The sequence below is a fragment of the Lonchura striata genome, chromosome 11 (genome assembly GCF_046129695.1).
Source record: "Lonchura striata isolate bLonStr1 chromosome 11, bLonStr1.mat, whole genome shotgun sequence".
Lineage (NCBI taxonomy): Eukaryota > Metazoa > Chordata > Aves > Passeriformes > Estrildidae > Lonchura > Lonchura striata.
This window is the reverse complement of record NC_134613.1, coordinates 9505846-9521987: the sequence shown is the minus strand read 5'-3', so window position 1 is coordinate 9521987 and position 16142 is coordinate 9505846. Positions and strand designations below refer to the sequence as shown.

The following is a 16142-nucleotide window of genomic DNA, read 5'->3' as shown; positions in this document are numbered from 1 at the left end:
TCTTGGCATTTAAATTGTAGAAATTATACTCTGAACTTGTGATTGGCAAAGAGGGAGGACACAAAGCCTGTGGTAACCCAGAGGTAGGAAGTTTTTAACTTAGACTGTGTCCAAGAATGGTTTGGGTTGGAAGGGACCTCAGTAGGGTCATCTGGTCCAATCTCCTGCTCAAGCAGGGTCATCCCAGAGCACATGGCACAGGGTTGTTGTGGAATAGCTCCAGTGAGAGCTCCATGCACTCCAGCGTCTCTGGGCAGCCTGATCCAGTGCTCAGTTACCTGCAGTGAAGTTTTTCCTGACGCTCAGGTGGAACTTGCGTGTCTCAGTTTCTGCCCCTTGCCTCGTTCCATGGCAGAGCCTGCTCCCTCCTCTGCAGCTCCCTGCACACACTGACAGGCAGGGATGAGGTCCCTTCTCTTCAGGCTTATTTTTAACACTCAGAGGAATAATCTCCCATACCAGCACCGTTTTCAGAGTCCATGCCAACAATAAGTCTGAGGGTGAAAGTATTTCACTCTTTGCTCTTAGCCGAACATAAACCAAAAAAAACCAAAAAAAAAAAAAAACCCAAAAAAACCAAAAACAACTAAAAACTCACCACCACCAAACCTCTAGTTGCTGCTCCTGTGGACCTCAGCTGTTTTGGTGGTAAAAGGGAGTTTCAAAGAGCGGCGGGGCTCGCGGCAGAGCCGCTGTGTGGGCGGGGCGGGGCCGCCATCGGCGCTGCGCTGCTCAGGGCTGGCGGCGGGCGGAGCGGCGGCCCCGGCCCGGCCCAGGGGCGCGGCTGGCCCCGGAGCGAGGCGGGCGGCGGGGCCGGTGCGTGGGCAAGGGCCGGGGGCTGGGCCGGGCGGGTGCGGGAGGCTCCGGCTGGGGCCCGCCGTGAGGGGCACGGCGGCCGAGGGCGTCCCGGCGCGGGGAGGGGCGGTGGCGGCAGCGGGCGGGCAGGTGGGGATGGCCGCCCCGAGACCCCTGCGGAGGCTGGGCCCCGCCGCCCAGCTCCCTGGGCGGTGTGGGGCCGCTGCCGAGCCCCGGCCCTGGCGGAGCTCGGCCCCAGCACGCCGCGGGCTCGGGCACGCACGGCGGCCGTGAGGGCGAGGCTGCAGGGCAGCCCGCACGGCGCTCCGGCGGGGATGCCTGCCGCCGAAAATAGTCCGCCAGTAGCAAACTAGACAATGATAAAATGTTTCCAGCAACAGGATGAGGAGCAGCGGCCATAGATTAAAACACAAGTTTCACCTCAGCATGAGGAAGAACTTCACACTGAGGGAGGCAGAGACTGGGAGAGCTGTGTGGGGTGGTCATGGAGTCTCCCTCTCCGGAGACATTGTAAACCCAGCTGGACGTGTTCCTGTGCTGGTGACCCTGCCTGGGCAGGGGGGTTGGACTGATCTCCAGAGGTGCCTTTCATCTCTGACTATTCTGTGAAAATTAGAGGACTTGCCTGTTTGAATTCCAGGTTCACTTGCTGATGTAAATGCAAACTTGAGATTCCTTTTCCATTATTAAAGGCAGCTGCAGTGCTCAGCTTGCCTGTGGTGTGCTTCCCTGCCTGGTAAGGCAAGCTAAAGGACAGTAGCATTGTTAAGTTACGGACTTATCTGTCTCTCTTCTGTTCATCTTGGTTGCATCTGGTACCTTAGAAGACCTCTCATTCAGTGTTGTTTTTTTTCAAGGCATGTCAGAGGATTACAGATGGAAAAGCCAAGGAAGGTCTTTTAAGTATTACAGAATAAAGAAATATGGCCTGAATGGAGTTGTCTGTGCTGTGTAATGGCTGTGAAGTTTTGTAATGGCAGAATCTAGGTCTTCAGGAATCAAAAGATCCCAGATAAGTTTGTCACTCAGTAAAAATAAGAGGAAAAAAGAAGCAACAAAAAAAGTGGATGTTGCAGGAACACCATCTACACCTTCAGCATCATCCTCTATTACTTCCTTTTTTAACAATGTTCCCCCTGCCAAAGTTAGCTGTCCCATATGTGGGCAATTGGTGCCAAGATACGGAATAAATAAGCACATGGATGAAATATGTCAGAAAAACCGTGGTGAGATTGGTGCCACTGATGCTACACTAAATCCTTTTAGGAATAAGAGTCCCCCAGCTGAAAATCTGAGCAATAATTCCAGCTCGTATTTTTCAAAAAACCTCTTAAATCTAGAAACAAGTCCTTCTAAAAGTAATTTATTGAAAGCAGGAGGGAGTGCAGCACAACAGACTAGTCCTTATTTTAGTAATAGTGGTTCAGTCTTTAGTGTCAACAGTGAATCCCAGGCTCGAACAGTTAGAAGAGTCTCCTTGGGAAGCTTGTCTGCCAAGCTGTCCAGAAGACGCTGCCTGCAGGGAGGAAAACAGGTCTTGTATGAAGAGATCAACTCTTCACCTCCAGCTGTTCACAGTGCCTGTGGAAGTGCTGCAGCACCTGATGATGGTGATGAGATTGATGCTGGGCAGAGTTCTCAGAAAGAAAATCAGCCTTCTCGGGGAGAGCACCAGGAACAAAATTTTTCAAAGAGGGAATCTGAATTTCAAAACAAAATAAACAAATATGATGGAGAAGACCTTGTGGATATGGTTCAAGTACAGTTATTGGCTGATGACATTAATGACAAAAGGTTCCCATCTGGTACAAGGAGCACCAAAGCAGAAAGCAGCTCTGAAGGTGGGATACTTAGTCCTGATAAATTTGAAACATCTCTAGCCATCCATACTTCAGCAGAGCTGACCAGTAATTTGGAAGCTGAGACTCAGCTTCACATTGAGGTTCCTCCTTCAAAGACAGAAGTGAACCATGGGACAGAAAATTGCTTTAACAGGGATGATGCAGAGGTACTTCCTGTCGAAGTTCTGGAAGACTTCAAGAATGACATGGAAAAGACAGAATCTCAGGATTCAACTGGGGACATTCTAGACAAAATAGGTGAGGTCCTTTCTGTGCCTGCCTCTCCTGGTCACCCATACTACCTCCAGAATTTTTTAGTAGTCCTGCAAGCGGTATTGCAGAATGAAGATGATGTCAGACTATTTAATGAAGAAGATTTGACCATTATAACCAAGTTCTACAAATTATCAGGTATCTTTTTATTTTAAATACATTTCCACATTCCCTCTTGTAGTGGAACATTTTTACTTACATAGTTTTATGTGAGAAGTACTATATCAATTGACCTTGTAACTTGATGTATTTTTTAAGGAAAGAAGCTCCTTCTTCTCAGTTTGTTTTTTTAAAAATAAACTCTGCTAATGTAGTTAGGTACAGCTCCTGAGAGAATGGGGGGTCACAGCCTCACTCAGGCCACCCAGCAGCCAGTCTTGCATCCTCATGCATCTCAGCTGGCCATGGGCACAAGCAGCCAAACCTGGGGGGCTTGGCAGAGCCCATTGGCGCAGTCCAGCCCATAAGAATATTACAGCAGGGACATCTTGGAGCTTGGTAATGCCTTGTTTATCTTGTGGTAGTTAAAAGGGAATATATAAAGAAAGAAAGCAACAGAAGTCTTGTTACTGGCTCTCTGAGGCAAGCAGTAGATGCACATAATTTGCACCCAAAGATCTAGGAATAAACTCACAGGCCAGTAGTGTGTGCTGGTGTTGGCTACTTTGACAAACACTAAAAGAGATGTTCAGGATACACCTTCCCCTTTTCCACATTCTGTTCCCTGGGCGTGAACAACACTGATGGGTAACAGGAGCTTCTTCTGTTAGATAAAAGAGCTTTTTGTTTCTCTTCCAGTAGTGTGAGTTTGGAGTACAGAAAGAATTACTGCAAAGTGGTGCTGATAAATCCATGTCTGCCTGCACTGGAAGTGAGGGTCATGGATGAAACAATCTCTCTCTGCAGGGTAGGAAAGATGAAGCAGTTGAGCTGTGAGAAGTGAGAGGATGACACTAAGTCAGTAGATAACAAATCCTGGACAACTGACAGATGGATGCCATTGCCTTCAAGAAATACCAGGCAGGATACTTTGAAAGTTCAGGTAGATGAGCTGTGTGTCCCACGTGAGAAGTTTCTACCCTAGCATCATCTTTCAGTTTTCATAACACTAAAAAGCCCACAAACCTGATTAGTACTATGAAGTTGCTTGAATATAGATACTTTCCAGTATTTAATTATTTTCTGCTGAAATGTTTACCATTCCTCAGTGAGTTGTCTCTGCCTCAGTGTAAGTTTATGAAGCTCATTATGAAAGTATTATTGCAGCCCTAGTTTGGTCAGTTCCATGGCCTGGAGCAAGAATGCCTGTGTGTTAGCCTTTTTCCTTTCTCCAGAACGATAAAAACTTGGGGCAGACTTTAAAGGAGTCCCCACAGAGAAAATGAAAAGCTTATATGTTTGAATGTAGTTCTCCTAGTGAACAGATCCTGGAAAGATTCTTTTAAAGAAAAGGCTGAAAAAGTCTTATAAGGACAGGAGAATTGTTAAATAAATATTTAATGTTTATCTGCCATTTCTTAAGTATGTCTAGGTCTGGTAGTGTTTCAGTGTTTTTTTTATTAATGATCATTTTCAGTTAAGTACTAGCAGACAGGGGAAAAAAATAGAAGTAAATGGGGCTTGAATTAAGTATTCAAAAGGTTGTTGAATATAGTGATAATAGCTAGGCTATTTTTAGCTAAAATTTAATAAGCTATTTTGTTGAATTTTGGCATTGTTAGTATTAAAAAGTCTTTTTAAAAGCTATTTTAAAAGAATACTTCCCTGATAAAAATCAATGAATAGGAGTTTTTTTTCTCATTGTTTTCTTTCAGTAGATGTATTAGTATAATTTGGCTTATCTTTGGAAAAATAAGAACCTGAAGAATGCTGCACAGAGAGGTATTTCACAATTATTAAATTATTCTGTCATACTGCAGCTTCTTTTGTTCTCTAGCATGAAATATTTGGTCATTGAATAGCTGTTTAACAAAGCAAAAAGACCTATTTAACAACACAAAATGCAGGGTTGGAAAATTAAATTCTCTTTTTCTATAAAACTAAATATTTCTTGAAGGGTAGGCATGTCAAAAGGCATTTCAGTAATGTACATTACCTATAAAACATGTTGTAATACTTTTCCACCTACAAAAACTTAAAGATTCTAATGAATTTATTAATTGCTTGGAAAGGTAAGTCTGAGTCTGGTATTTTACCAAGTCTGCTTGTAGAACACGGGGAGATTTAAAATGTGTTTTAGAGAGTACCTGCATCAAAGTAATTTTTCTGGTTAATGTGATGATGTGGTGCTTAGTACTGTGTTTAGAATTTACTCTTCTTTTTGTCTTTCCCTGCTTTAAATAAAACTTGCAGCTGGTGGGCAGAAATTGTATGTGAGACTTTTTCAACGCAAGCTGAACTGGTTAAAAGTGAACAAAATAGAGTATGGGGAGATAAGTGTGGATTTGTCACCAATAATTGAAGAACTGGCTGAAGCCAGATTCCTACAAACAGGTAAGGCCAGCATTAATAAACCTTTAAAATACTACAAATAAAATCTGAAGTTGTGTCATGTTAGAGGTCAGTGCAGTACATGCTTGTCTGTGCCTTGGGAAGAAAACAGAGGAGCAGAATAAAGGCTTCAGGTAGATGAGTGGTCTTGTGAAAATTCAAATAGTGCAGATTAGATAATAGAGAACACCAGCTTTTCTGAACAGCATTTTTTTATAACTCAACAGATTTTTTTAATCTTTGCAGTTGTTTTGAAGTTGTAAGGGGTTATTCCCTTCCTTTAAAGTAGACATGTGAAAAGGTCCAGAAGAAGGTGCAGAAGAATTTCAGAGTGAACCAGATGGCATTGTTAATACATTTTTGAAGAGCCTGATACCTATGTAACTTAGGTCAAAGTTACAAGGTGCTTTTATAGCTTAAGTTATAAAATAACAGTACAACCTGATATATATATATATATATATATATATATATATATATATATATATATATATATACCCGAATCAATACTTTTATACCTATATAACCTGATATAAATAACTTTCTATACAATATAATGGGGTGTATGGTTAACTAGTTGCTTAATGCTGAATAGACAAAAAAGAAGAAAAAACCTCACCAGGTTGACAGCTTTAGAGACAGGTAAGTACACTTAATGAGAAATTGGTAAATGTAAAGCAAACTAGCCACAAGATAAAGATTTTAGGCAGGTTAGGACCAGACAGACCAAGGAACACAGTAACTGTGTATGCTCCAGAAACAAAGTTGAAAAGTTCAGATGCAAAGAAGACTTTGGAAGCCTTCATCAAAGACCCCTGATGAGCCCTGAATCAGGGAGAGGCAAGCACAGTGCAAAAGAACTGTCTAACAACACTCAGACCATGCCATGTAAATTAGTTCTGGCATCTGTATGATGACGTTATAGTGGCAGAGTAACACTGAGCAACACTTGCTGTATAAATATACCACAGCACTTGGCAAAGGTGGGTGAGTTAGGTGGAGCAATCTCCCTCACCTGCAGTGCTGCAATAAACAAATACCTGCCCTATAGACACCAGTCTGTGGGGTTTTATTTCCAGCCTACCTTTCAGGCATCAAACCTAAATCATTAGATTAGTACTAGGTTGTATGAATGTACTGTGACCTGTTGCTTGACACAATAATATAACACAATGAATATATGTGGATGATTTTACTTTTAGAATCTGAATTGGAAGACCTGTGTGAAGGGTTGGATTTGCTTTCAGCCCCTGAGCTAAAAACACTGGCAAAAATCTTTCACTTGCCAAACCCAAATGGTCAGAAACAGCAACTGGTGGATGATCTTCTGAAGTTGTCAAAGCAGCGCTCAATCTTCAGCAGGAGTCAGGCTGGTATTGGGACAGTGATTTTAAAAAGGTACATGTTTACAGCTAAATTTTGCAGGTGAATGGAAGTTGTGCTTCAAGTGACTGAAATCTAGATGCCTTTTCAAGAGAGGACTGCATTTAGTAAATTAATTAATAAAAAGGGTGGCATTGCATTTCAATTCACAGTGAGTCAAAGAAGGGTAAATACTAAACTGCATAGTCTATCTGCTTCTTTCAAGGACAATCAAGTTTATGCATTAATTGGCTTGGAAAAAAGTTATTCTCATACTTCATTCAGTAAGTTTTAGTTTCTACAACTCATGATAAAAACCATGTTATAAAATTTTTATTTGTCCTTCCAGGGTGAAGAACCTGGCTGGAAAATGTGTCAGGGTCTGTAGAGGTGCTCGGGCTGTCTTTTCCCGAATCCTGCTGCTGTTTTCACTGCCTGAGTCGCTGGAGGAGGATGAAGCTGGCAGTGCTGGCCAAGGCCTCCTCTCCACAGTCCTTAGGGCAAACATGGGCCACATGGTATTCCCCAGTTACACAGTAAACAGGAGAACACAGGTCTTCCAGGACAGAGAGGATCTCATCAGGTAGGGAGAGCTTTGGCAGCTTGGAAATCTGTTCATTGCTAAAAGAGCTTTACTGCAGCACTTGTGCAGGCAAGTAAGAATTCAGATGTAGTACTACAGATGTAAATATTTAGAAGTGTTAATTTTGCAATTATTTTAAGTACATTTTTTTATCAAGGTAGGAGTTGTAATTCACAGTGGCTTGCATTTTGAAACAGAATAGCTTATCTATTTGCTTCATGATCCTGTGATGGAAGCTGTTTTTTTCATTTGCTGTGCTGATTCTGAGCAAAATTAAAATTATATTCTCTACTGTTAAGTAAATTTAAACATTATGTGCCCTGCTAGTTTAAACTCTGCTAATCCTACAAGATTAAGAATAAAGATGGCTGCATTGTTCAATGTCTTTAGAGACTGGAGGGGAAAGAATTTATTTCTATCAACTGTAGATGCTTTTCAAGTGTGGTAAAGTTGTAGTTTTTTACCACAGGTATGCAACTGCTGTTCATCTGTCAAATGATATAGCCACTGCAATGCTAAATGGGAACTGGGAAGAAGCTAATAATCTCTATTTGTGTGCTAAAGAAGCCTGGAGCGAACTGAAGAATCACCCCTCTTTGAGGTACTGAACTGGAAACTGTTAAGTGTATTATCTTAGTTTTCCTCTGGAGAGAGGCTTATCAACTAGGGATGTTATTTAAACCTGAAAAAGCAAGAGACTTTAATGCTCTTGAAAGCTTGGAACTTCCTGCTTGTTTAGTTTTTAAGTTACAGTATGAAAATACCTTTTTTATAAAATCTTGGGAAAGAGTTGGTAGGCATGGATATAGCACTAAAACAGTTCTCTTCTATGTGCCAGTACAGAACAGGAGCCTTATTTTTCCCTTGTAATATTTTTTAATTTTAATGGCTTTCAAACAAATGGCAATAAGCAGAAATTAAAATTGACTGTGAACAAAAGATGTTGCAAATGTTATGGGAAAACATGCTGGGTTCTTAATGTCTTTAGATTTCTAAGTGGGTGTTGCTCAGGAAATGTTACTGAATATCTGAGAACTGAAATAACATTTATTGGGTTTTAAATGTTCTTCATCAATTTTCTTTTAATTATTTTGGGTTTTTTTTAATGATACACCACAAATTAAACCTTATGTTTGGCATTAAATTCAATTCCATGGCAACTGATTTAAAATAATATTCATAGAGGGTCTTTTGGAGGTCTGTTCCATTTTACACTGCAGACAGTGGAAAAACCTATTTTGATTTAAAAAAGAAATTCAAAAGACTTTGTCCTGAAATACAGAGGTGCCTACTGAAAAGATGTTGGTCTTCTTTTATGGCAGGAAATTCCTGTTCGAGACTTTTTCTTTTGTTCAGCTTTGTTTCTGAAGTGGAACTGCTGACTTATGAGAATGAGTGGTAACAAAATATGATGTAGTAAGTTACTGTTTTGCATCTGTTTTAAAATGAACTGATAATTCTACTGGTGTTGAAACTAAAATAGGCTGTGCAAGTGCAGCTTGCACCTGCTCCCTAAGCCAAACTATTGCCTCACCTTTGGGTTCTTGACTTTGCAGCTGGGATACTAATTTCAGATCAATTTGGATATATAAGGCATTTAGTCTGGTAAATGCTTTGGGTGTAGGTATTCTTAGTAAAACTGACATCATTAAATTGATCTGAACTGCTCTTATTTTTCAGCTATCACAGAATTTTACCTGATTACCTGCGACGTTTCACAGTTGGCTGGGTGTACACAAGAATCCTTTCTCAAGGAGTTGAAATTCTGCAGAGGCTTCACAAGTATAAGGTAAAGTGGTGAGGTGAATAGAAATACATGCTTAATTTTTGTACATTAATTGACATTTCTAAAGTGGCTGTAAAATGGTGGTAATACGTTTGCCAGGACTTGCTACAGTTCTAGTAACAGTTACTTTTAAGGGAAAAGTGGCCCTTATTTCTGCTGCTTTAGAAAGTTTTAAATTGTTTGATTTCTGCTTATGCTTTGAGGATTTACCTTATGTAATACACTCTAAAACTATTGCTGAGATATGCTTGTTTCATTATTTAAAGATACCTGTGTTTCACTAGATTTGGCTATTGCTTTTAAATAAGAAAAATCTTGAAAGAGAAGACCTCCACAAATCCCTGGCCCTTCCTTAGGGAATGAACATCTCCAAAGGCCTCTGATTTACATGTTAAGGTTAATCAGATTATTTTGAAAAAGACTTCACCTCTGCAACAAAGCAACAAGTAATACTTAAGATATTTTTAATATACAATAAGGGATACAGAAATGAAAAAATGCTGTATTTTTGGCAGCTAACCTTTAAATTTACATAAAAATATCTCTATTCTAGAGTTTATAAGATACATATATAGATCTGAAATGGGTATATTGGGTAGTGGAGTAAAAAGTAAGTTTGGATTGTCCAGAGAGAAATTTTCTGTACTTTTCATTAATTAGAAAGGAAAGTGACAGGCTAATTTGAACTTGGTTTTATAACCAAATTAATAAAGGTATAATTCCATTGCTACAGGAAGCAGTGCAGCAGCTGCAGAGCCTCCTGGCCCAGGATGTGTACTGTGCTGACAGCAGAGGGAGATGGTGGGATCGACTGGCTCTGAATTTACATCAGCACCTGAAAAACACTAAGAAGGTATCTTCAAAACTGCTGCTGGAAAGCTGGAAACACTGGATTGTCTGAAAACATTTTTTAAAAGTATTTCTTATGGCAAGAAAGTGGAGTAGAGTCTCCTAAAAATACAGATTTTGTTAGGAATCTTAAGGTCAGACAACCAGTTTAACTAAGAAAATTAATCCACTTCCTTAATCTTATATTGATCAGTAGAAATTGGGAGGGATTTTTTTTACTGTACTGTACTTTTTTACTGTACAAAAGTATAAATTTGAATCCTGAAGCCTCCTTGTGCAAAATGTTACTCGTTGGTTAGAACTTCACACTCAGCAAGGTGGCCGTGTCCTGTTTGTGCTGGAATCGATGGCTCTGGAGCAGGGGGTGTGCAGAGGTCTCAGCCAGTTTTCCCTTGCTGTTTGCCAGGCCATCGGCTGCCTCCGGCGGGGGCTGGCGGACCCGGCCGTGCGCACCGGGCACCGCCTGTCCCTGTGCCAGCGCGCCCTGCGCATCCGGGACTCCCCCAGCTGCCAGCACCTCCAGGGCCTGCTGCAGGACCTGCCCCTCCTCACCGTGCACGATGTGCCTCACGTAAGCAAAGGAGCAGCACCTTTTGACTTCAGACAAGGAAAAGTAACCTGGGAGACTTGTTACGTGCTGGGCACCAGCCTCTGACTGACATGGTGCGGGGAAAGGAGTACAAACGTGTTTCTTGCAATCAAATACTCCTACATTGGTCAGCTTCTTATCTGTAGTCGGCTGTACACTGATCTAATTTGCATTGCTTTATATTTCTTATGGATGTGATCAGCCATAAACTCCACTAATTTATCAGTAAAGCCAGAGCCTTTCTGGCTGAAGAGTCTGATCAGATCAGTGCATTGTCTCTGGTGGCTGCAGGCCAAGTATTGTGTGTGCTAGAAAAAGTAATAGTAACGTTAGCATGTTGTCAGCATTAGATTAATGGCTAAAAAAAATGCCACTGTTCTTTTCGGAACCTTTCAAAGTTATGCACTCTAAATATGGGTTATGCAAATATTCTGTGTTGGGCACTTGCATCATAATAGAATAGGTTTTTTAAAAGTCTATCTTTTCCTTATCAGTGTAATGATAATTCTGTCTGGGCAAAATCAAAGCAGAGCCTCACTTCCTCTCTCAACCTCCTCACCAAATGTCTCCCTGCAGCCCTTCTTTGTCTCAGCCCAGAGTCTGTCTCCTCACTTTTCTGTGTTTCTGCTCCTATAGAAAGGCTACATTCCCATCTGGCCAGAATTTTTGCTAGACTTTTGTTTTCTTAAAAATGTGCCAGTTTATAAAAGCTAAAGAGGATGATTTCACAGGAATGACAGGTTAAATTTTATTCATTTGATTTTTGGAAACAGATCTAGCTCTGATTTTAAGAAAACTGAAAAGGAGATTTTGGGTTAAAGCTTTTTAAACATGATGCTGGAAAGTAACCAAATGTTTTAATATGTTCAGGTTACAATCAGTGGAAAGATGTGTCCTCAGACAGGAATGGGAAAATCCGTGTTTCTCATGGAGGATATTGATGATGGAGGAGGCCAAGACTGCAGTGTATCCACAGTCATGTGCTCAGTTGAGGAGCTGGCATTAACTCATTACAGGAAGAATGGTTTCGATCAAGGTAACAGTACTGTTGGTTCAGGGATATTTTTCAGTAAAATAACTGTGGGAGTAAATAAAGAAACTATTTACTGATCAGTTTAGTTAATAGACCAGTTCTAGCTGAGTTCCTTACACCAAATTTTAGGCTGATTCTGTTTCCTTCCCAAATACCTCTAACACATCACTTCCTTACCAAAGTGCTCTAACATATTTTCAGCCTGACCTGCTTTAATGATTTGCTGCCTTCATTTACCAAAGGTGGTTTTGAAATGTATTAGGAAAAACCCCAGTGTTTTTTCTCCATTTACACAGAAAATCACGTACTTTGCCTTCCTTTCAATTGAACGGCTAAGGGTAGAACAATTTAGGTTAAAGTGCTAGTATTATCATTTAAGGGAGTGGCACTAAGGAAATACAAACCTCCACTGATTTTTGGTACTAGATTTCCATGAAAATAGTATATACCAGTAGCACAACACTGCAGGAATTTTTGAAAAGGCTCTATTCGTTTTTAATGCACTTTTACAATGTAGGAGCTATGAAAAGCCATCAGCTAGTAAGAATATATAGGTCTGTTTTACAGGAAAAAAGCAAAATACAGAAGGTAGGCAAGTTGTTTTTAAAGATAATATTTGTATCTTTCTATAAAATATAAATATTAATACAGTTTTATTTTATTGATAATATTGTTGCAGCAAAAGTGGTCATATCAGAAAAAGTTAAATAGGAAGGGAATAATATTTAGAATTTTGGAGAATTGTGCTGAAATCCCCAATCAGTTCCTCACTCCTACCCCCTCACCATTTTGAATATATTATATATTATTATTACTATAAGCCATATAGTATCCTTTTTTAATGTTAAAAAAGTTGTGTATTGACAAATTGTCAGAGTTAGCCCAGTAAGCTTTGTGGGGACAAAGCAGGGATGGAAACTGTGCTGCAGGGAAGGCCCCTGGCCTGGGGGCAGCAGGCTTGGGGAATGGGGCAGCATGAGCTGCACTTGTGGGAAGGTGTGCTGACACCAGCTGGCCATCAGCCTGAACATGGCATCTTTCTGCTTTGGGTCCTGATGCTTCAGTAGCTCTTCATATGACATTGCTGTAGAAGTTAATGTTTCTATTTCTATTAAACTCTGCCCTTTAGGTATTCATGGGGAAGGCTCAACGTTTATTACACTGTATGGGATTCTAATGTGGGATATCATTTTCATGGATGACATACCTGATGTGTTCAGAAATTCCTATCAGGTAACTTTGAAAGGCTTTCTTTAGTTATTTTCCCTTTGCTGTAGACTCAGTAACCATGTTAAAATCTTATTTGGGATTAAATTAACATTTTATTCTGAGGGACTTTCCAGGCAGATCTTGGTGTTTCCTTCATTTTATTATTTTTTATATTTGGTTTATTGCCAAGGGCCTCCTCAGTAACCAATTGCTGTGTCAGGCTGGATTCACAGTCAGAGAGGGTGGGATGGTTGTGGTTAAATGCTTGTGTCCTGTAGCTGAGCTCGCTGGGCAAGGTGTCCTTGATAGCCAGTGGAGAAACTGCTGTGTCCCAGCCTAGTTCCTCTTGTTGGAAGATGACACATTCCATTAGAGAAAAGAAAAAGCAACAAAAGAAAAGAAATAATTGTGTTGCCAGAATGCGGCCAGTGTTTGTTGCACTGTCACTGGGTATTAAAACATAGGCAATTTTTTCCCCATTTAATAAATATTTATATGGTGGTCATGTTCAAGATAAATCAGCTCAATGTTTGATTGACTTTGTTGTTAAGAAAAATATGAAGTAGGACTTTGTCATTTGGGGAACAGCTGCTGTGGTGGCAGTTCCTGAGAGCTGTATTTACCTTTTCATCCAGACATCCCCCCTGGATTTATACACTGACAGCTTCTATGAGAACAGGAGGGCTGTCATTGAGGCCAGACTCCAGCAGCTTCACACAGCTTCCTCAGAGACACTGGCAGAGTTGGTTGCTGACGTCTGGACAACTCAGGAGGGAAAAGCAGCAGCCCTGGTTAACTGGGGACGTTTTATTTCCCTCCAGCAAGTCCAGGTAAGTGACTGTTGCCCAGCATGGGCACTCCAGTTAGGCTTGACGTTCAATTACACGTGGCCCTCGTGTGCTCACAGGTTATACTGAGCCATGGCAGATGGAGAGTGGTGGGAGGGAGCAATTGGAGTTAGAGATTGTTGTGCTGAAGTCCCTGCACAGGTGTGACAATTTTCTCATATGGTCACTTTTCTTGTAACAGTAGCTGAGAACACAGCAGAAAAATTGATGTGAAAAACAGCTATTTATGTTTCTTAAGACTAAACAAAGAGCTGAGGTGGGCCGTGCAGTATTCTTGGAACAGTATTCTTGTGAGGGTTGGGAAAGGGTTCTGCAGGAAATTAAAACCACCGCAAACCTTCTCTTGCAGAGCCTGGTCTCTTGCCTTGGAGGAAGGTTCCTGAGCGGTGTTTTCCGGCGGCTTTCCAGGGACCTGCGGCACTGCCGGGGGGGCCTGCCCGACCTGCTCGTGTGGCGCTCCCACAGCCGGCACTTCAAGGTGTGTGGGAGCCCGGCAATTCCCAGTGCTCAGCTGCCTTCCCTCCTGTAAAACCTTGCACTTGTCAGCCCACACAATTGTCATTTCCTGTGGCGGGGGAGTCAGAGCCGCAGCTCGGCTGCCCTGCCCCCGGAGCACAGGGTGATTATCTGCGCCTCCAGCAGCTGTGCTGGAGCTTTAGTGGGCGTGAGGAGCAGCAAGATCAGAGCTGGCTAAGGTCGGTGTAGAAAAGGTCTTGATTCAGCCTAATCTAAAGCACCTGTTACAATCAGCCACACATTCATTGTTGTTAGCAAGGAGTTCTTCTAGCACCACTTTGACAAAATCTGGACTATTTGAGTCTACAACAATTGTGTCTGTGTCTGCTACAGAAGTTGAGTAAACAGTCACGGATGGTGCCTTGCACAGTAGTGGAATAGCTACTAGAAGACATCTCATCTGTTGGATGACATAACAACTTGTTATGTGTTTATGATACAGAGCTGAATAGCAGAAATTAGTTTCTTTAGAACACCTTAATAAGTTGCTGTCAGTATCAGCTGGAACAGGTGAGGGTGCAGACAATCAATTTTGCAGTATGAGAAACCTTCATTCACCAGGGCTTTGGTCTGTGTTTTGGTGGATATTTACTATATAAAATTTTGTTCTCTTACAGTTAAATTTTGAAATACCAGGTAATAATTCAGCACCCACTGGACCTTCCATGGTGCTAAAATCTCTATTATTTTTGTTGCAAATAACAGCTATAAAAAATACTTCTTGTGTGGGAGCTAATGATCCTTCAGTTCCCCCAGGGACACACTTCTAACCATCCCCCTTTCCTTGCAGCTGGTGGAGGTGAAGGGCCCCAACGACCGCCTGTCTCCCAAGCAGATGCTGTGGCTGAGCGAGCTGCACCAGCTGGGGGCTGCCGTGGAGGTTTGTCATGTACAGGACGTTGGAGGCAAGAGCAAACGCCTCAGCTGACACAGGTTGGATCATGTGGGGAACTCAGGTGTTCGTAAAGGAATGGGTAGCACACACCAATGGCTGCTGCTGCTTATTAAAAATAGTTTCTTCTAAAATTCTGGTTTCTTGGAACATTACTGTAGTCCTTTTTAACACAAAAAGTTCTAAAATTTGAGAAAACTGTCAGTATGATTTACTGCATGTCACTTCATGTTCAGAAGGGGAGAGCCCGTCCCTACTCTCCACAATTCCCGACTTATTCTCTGAGGTAATCTGGGGCTTGCCCAGCGAGGAGGAAGAGCTGCCTTCAGACTGGTACACCCTGAGAACATCTCTAAATACAGAAACTGGGCCATCAGGTCCTGCTCATTTGTGGGGTGCCCTTGTGGCCTGAATTATGTTGGGCAAGTCTCCTTGCAAGGTGTGAGTTCAGCCCCTTGCCAGGCTTGTCGGGTCCAGTGTGGTTCTCTGCCTGTCTCCACTTACCATTAGGTGTTTGAATTTTGCATTTGTATATAAACAGATACACGTGGCAGAGAGTAGGGCATAAAGCATGAATACTGTTCTAATGTGTATGAAAGGATAATTTATTTAACAGTGTCTTCTGTTGGATCTGTATTTCCTGCAAAAAGGGAAATGCTTCTGCTAGTAGACAGTAGTTGGTCAGTGCCAAGATGACCACATTCAGTGTAGTCAGTTCTGCCCCACATAAATTGATCTGTTTGTTCATTCAGAAGTATGTCAGCCAATGGGAACTAAAGATTAATTCCCTTTTAAGACACCAAAATCCCATGGGTTTCTCTTAATTTTAACACACAGCTGACATCTTTTCTCTGGAGTCTTCATTCTCACACTGAGTAAGTTCCCTGCTATGAGAAATTCTGATTACCATGCAAACTACAGACACTATAACATAATATAACAAGGAATAAGATAACTTGCACATCATTTTTATTAATCATCTTTCTATAGCACTGTGTCCATGCTATTCTTGGAAAAAAACCACACACACACGATTTTTTTTTTTTTTTTGTTAG

General features: G+C 41.5%; 1 protein-coding gene across 1 annotated transcript; it reads left to right on the top strand.

Annotated features, from left to right (window-relative positions):
• The first annotated feature begins 644 nt into the window (after positions 1–644).
• On the top strand, positions 645–15221 carry FAN1 (FANCD2 and FANCI associated nuclease 1). The gene is made up of 14 exons (XM_021554256.2): positions 645–816; positions 1674–3068; positions 5283–5423; positions 6623–6818; positions 7132–7365; positions 7835–7966; positions 9046–9154; positions 9885–10004; positions 10407–10571; positions 11460–11625; positions 12752–12855; positions 13467–13661; positions 14029–14157; positions 14986–15221. Exons 2-14 carry the CDS (start codon positions 1790–1792, stop codon positions 15121–15123), a joined length of 3108 nt encoding a protein of 1035 aa, XP_021409931.2. The 5' UTR covers positions 645–816; positions 1674–1789; the 3' UTR covers positions 15124–15221.
• Positions 15222–16142: the final 921 nt, after the last annotated feature.

Bases quoted from the DNA above. Each gene is read 5' to 3' on its own strand.
- FAN1 (XM_021554256.2), top strand. From the start codon at position 1,790: ATGGCAGAATCTAGGTCTTCAGGAATCAAAAGATCCCAGATAAGTTTG. The intron at 7,967-9,045 runs GTACTGAACTGG...CTTATTTTTCAG, and splicing joins AAGAATCACCCCTCTTTGAG to CTATCACAGAATTTTACCTG. The intron at 11,626-12,751 runs GTAACAGTACTG...TCTGCCCTTTAG, and splicing joins GAAGAATGGTTTCGATCAAG to GTATTCATGGGGAAGGCTCA.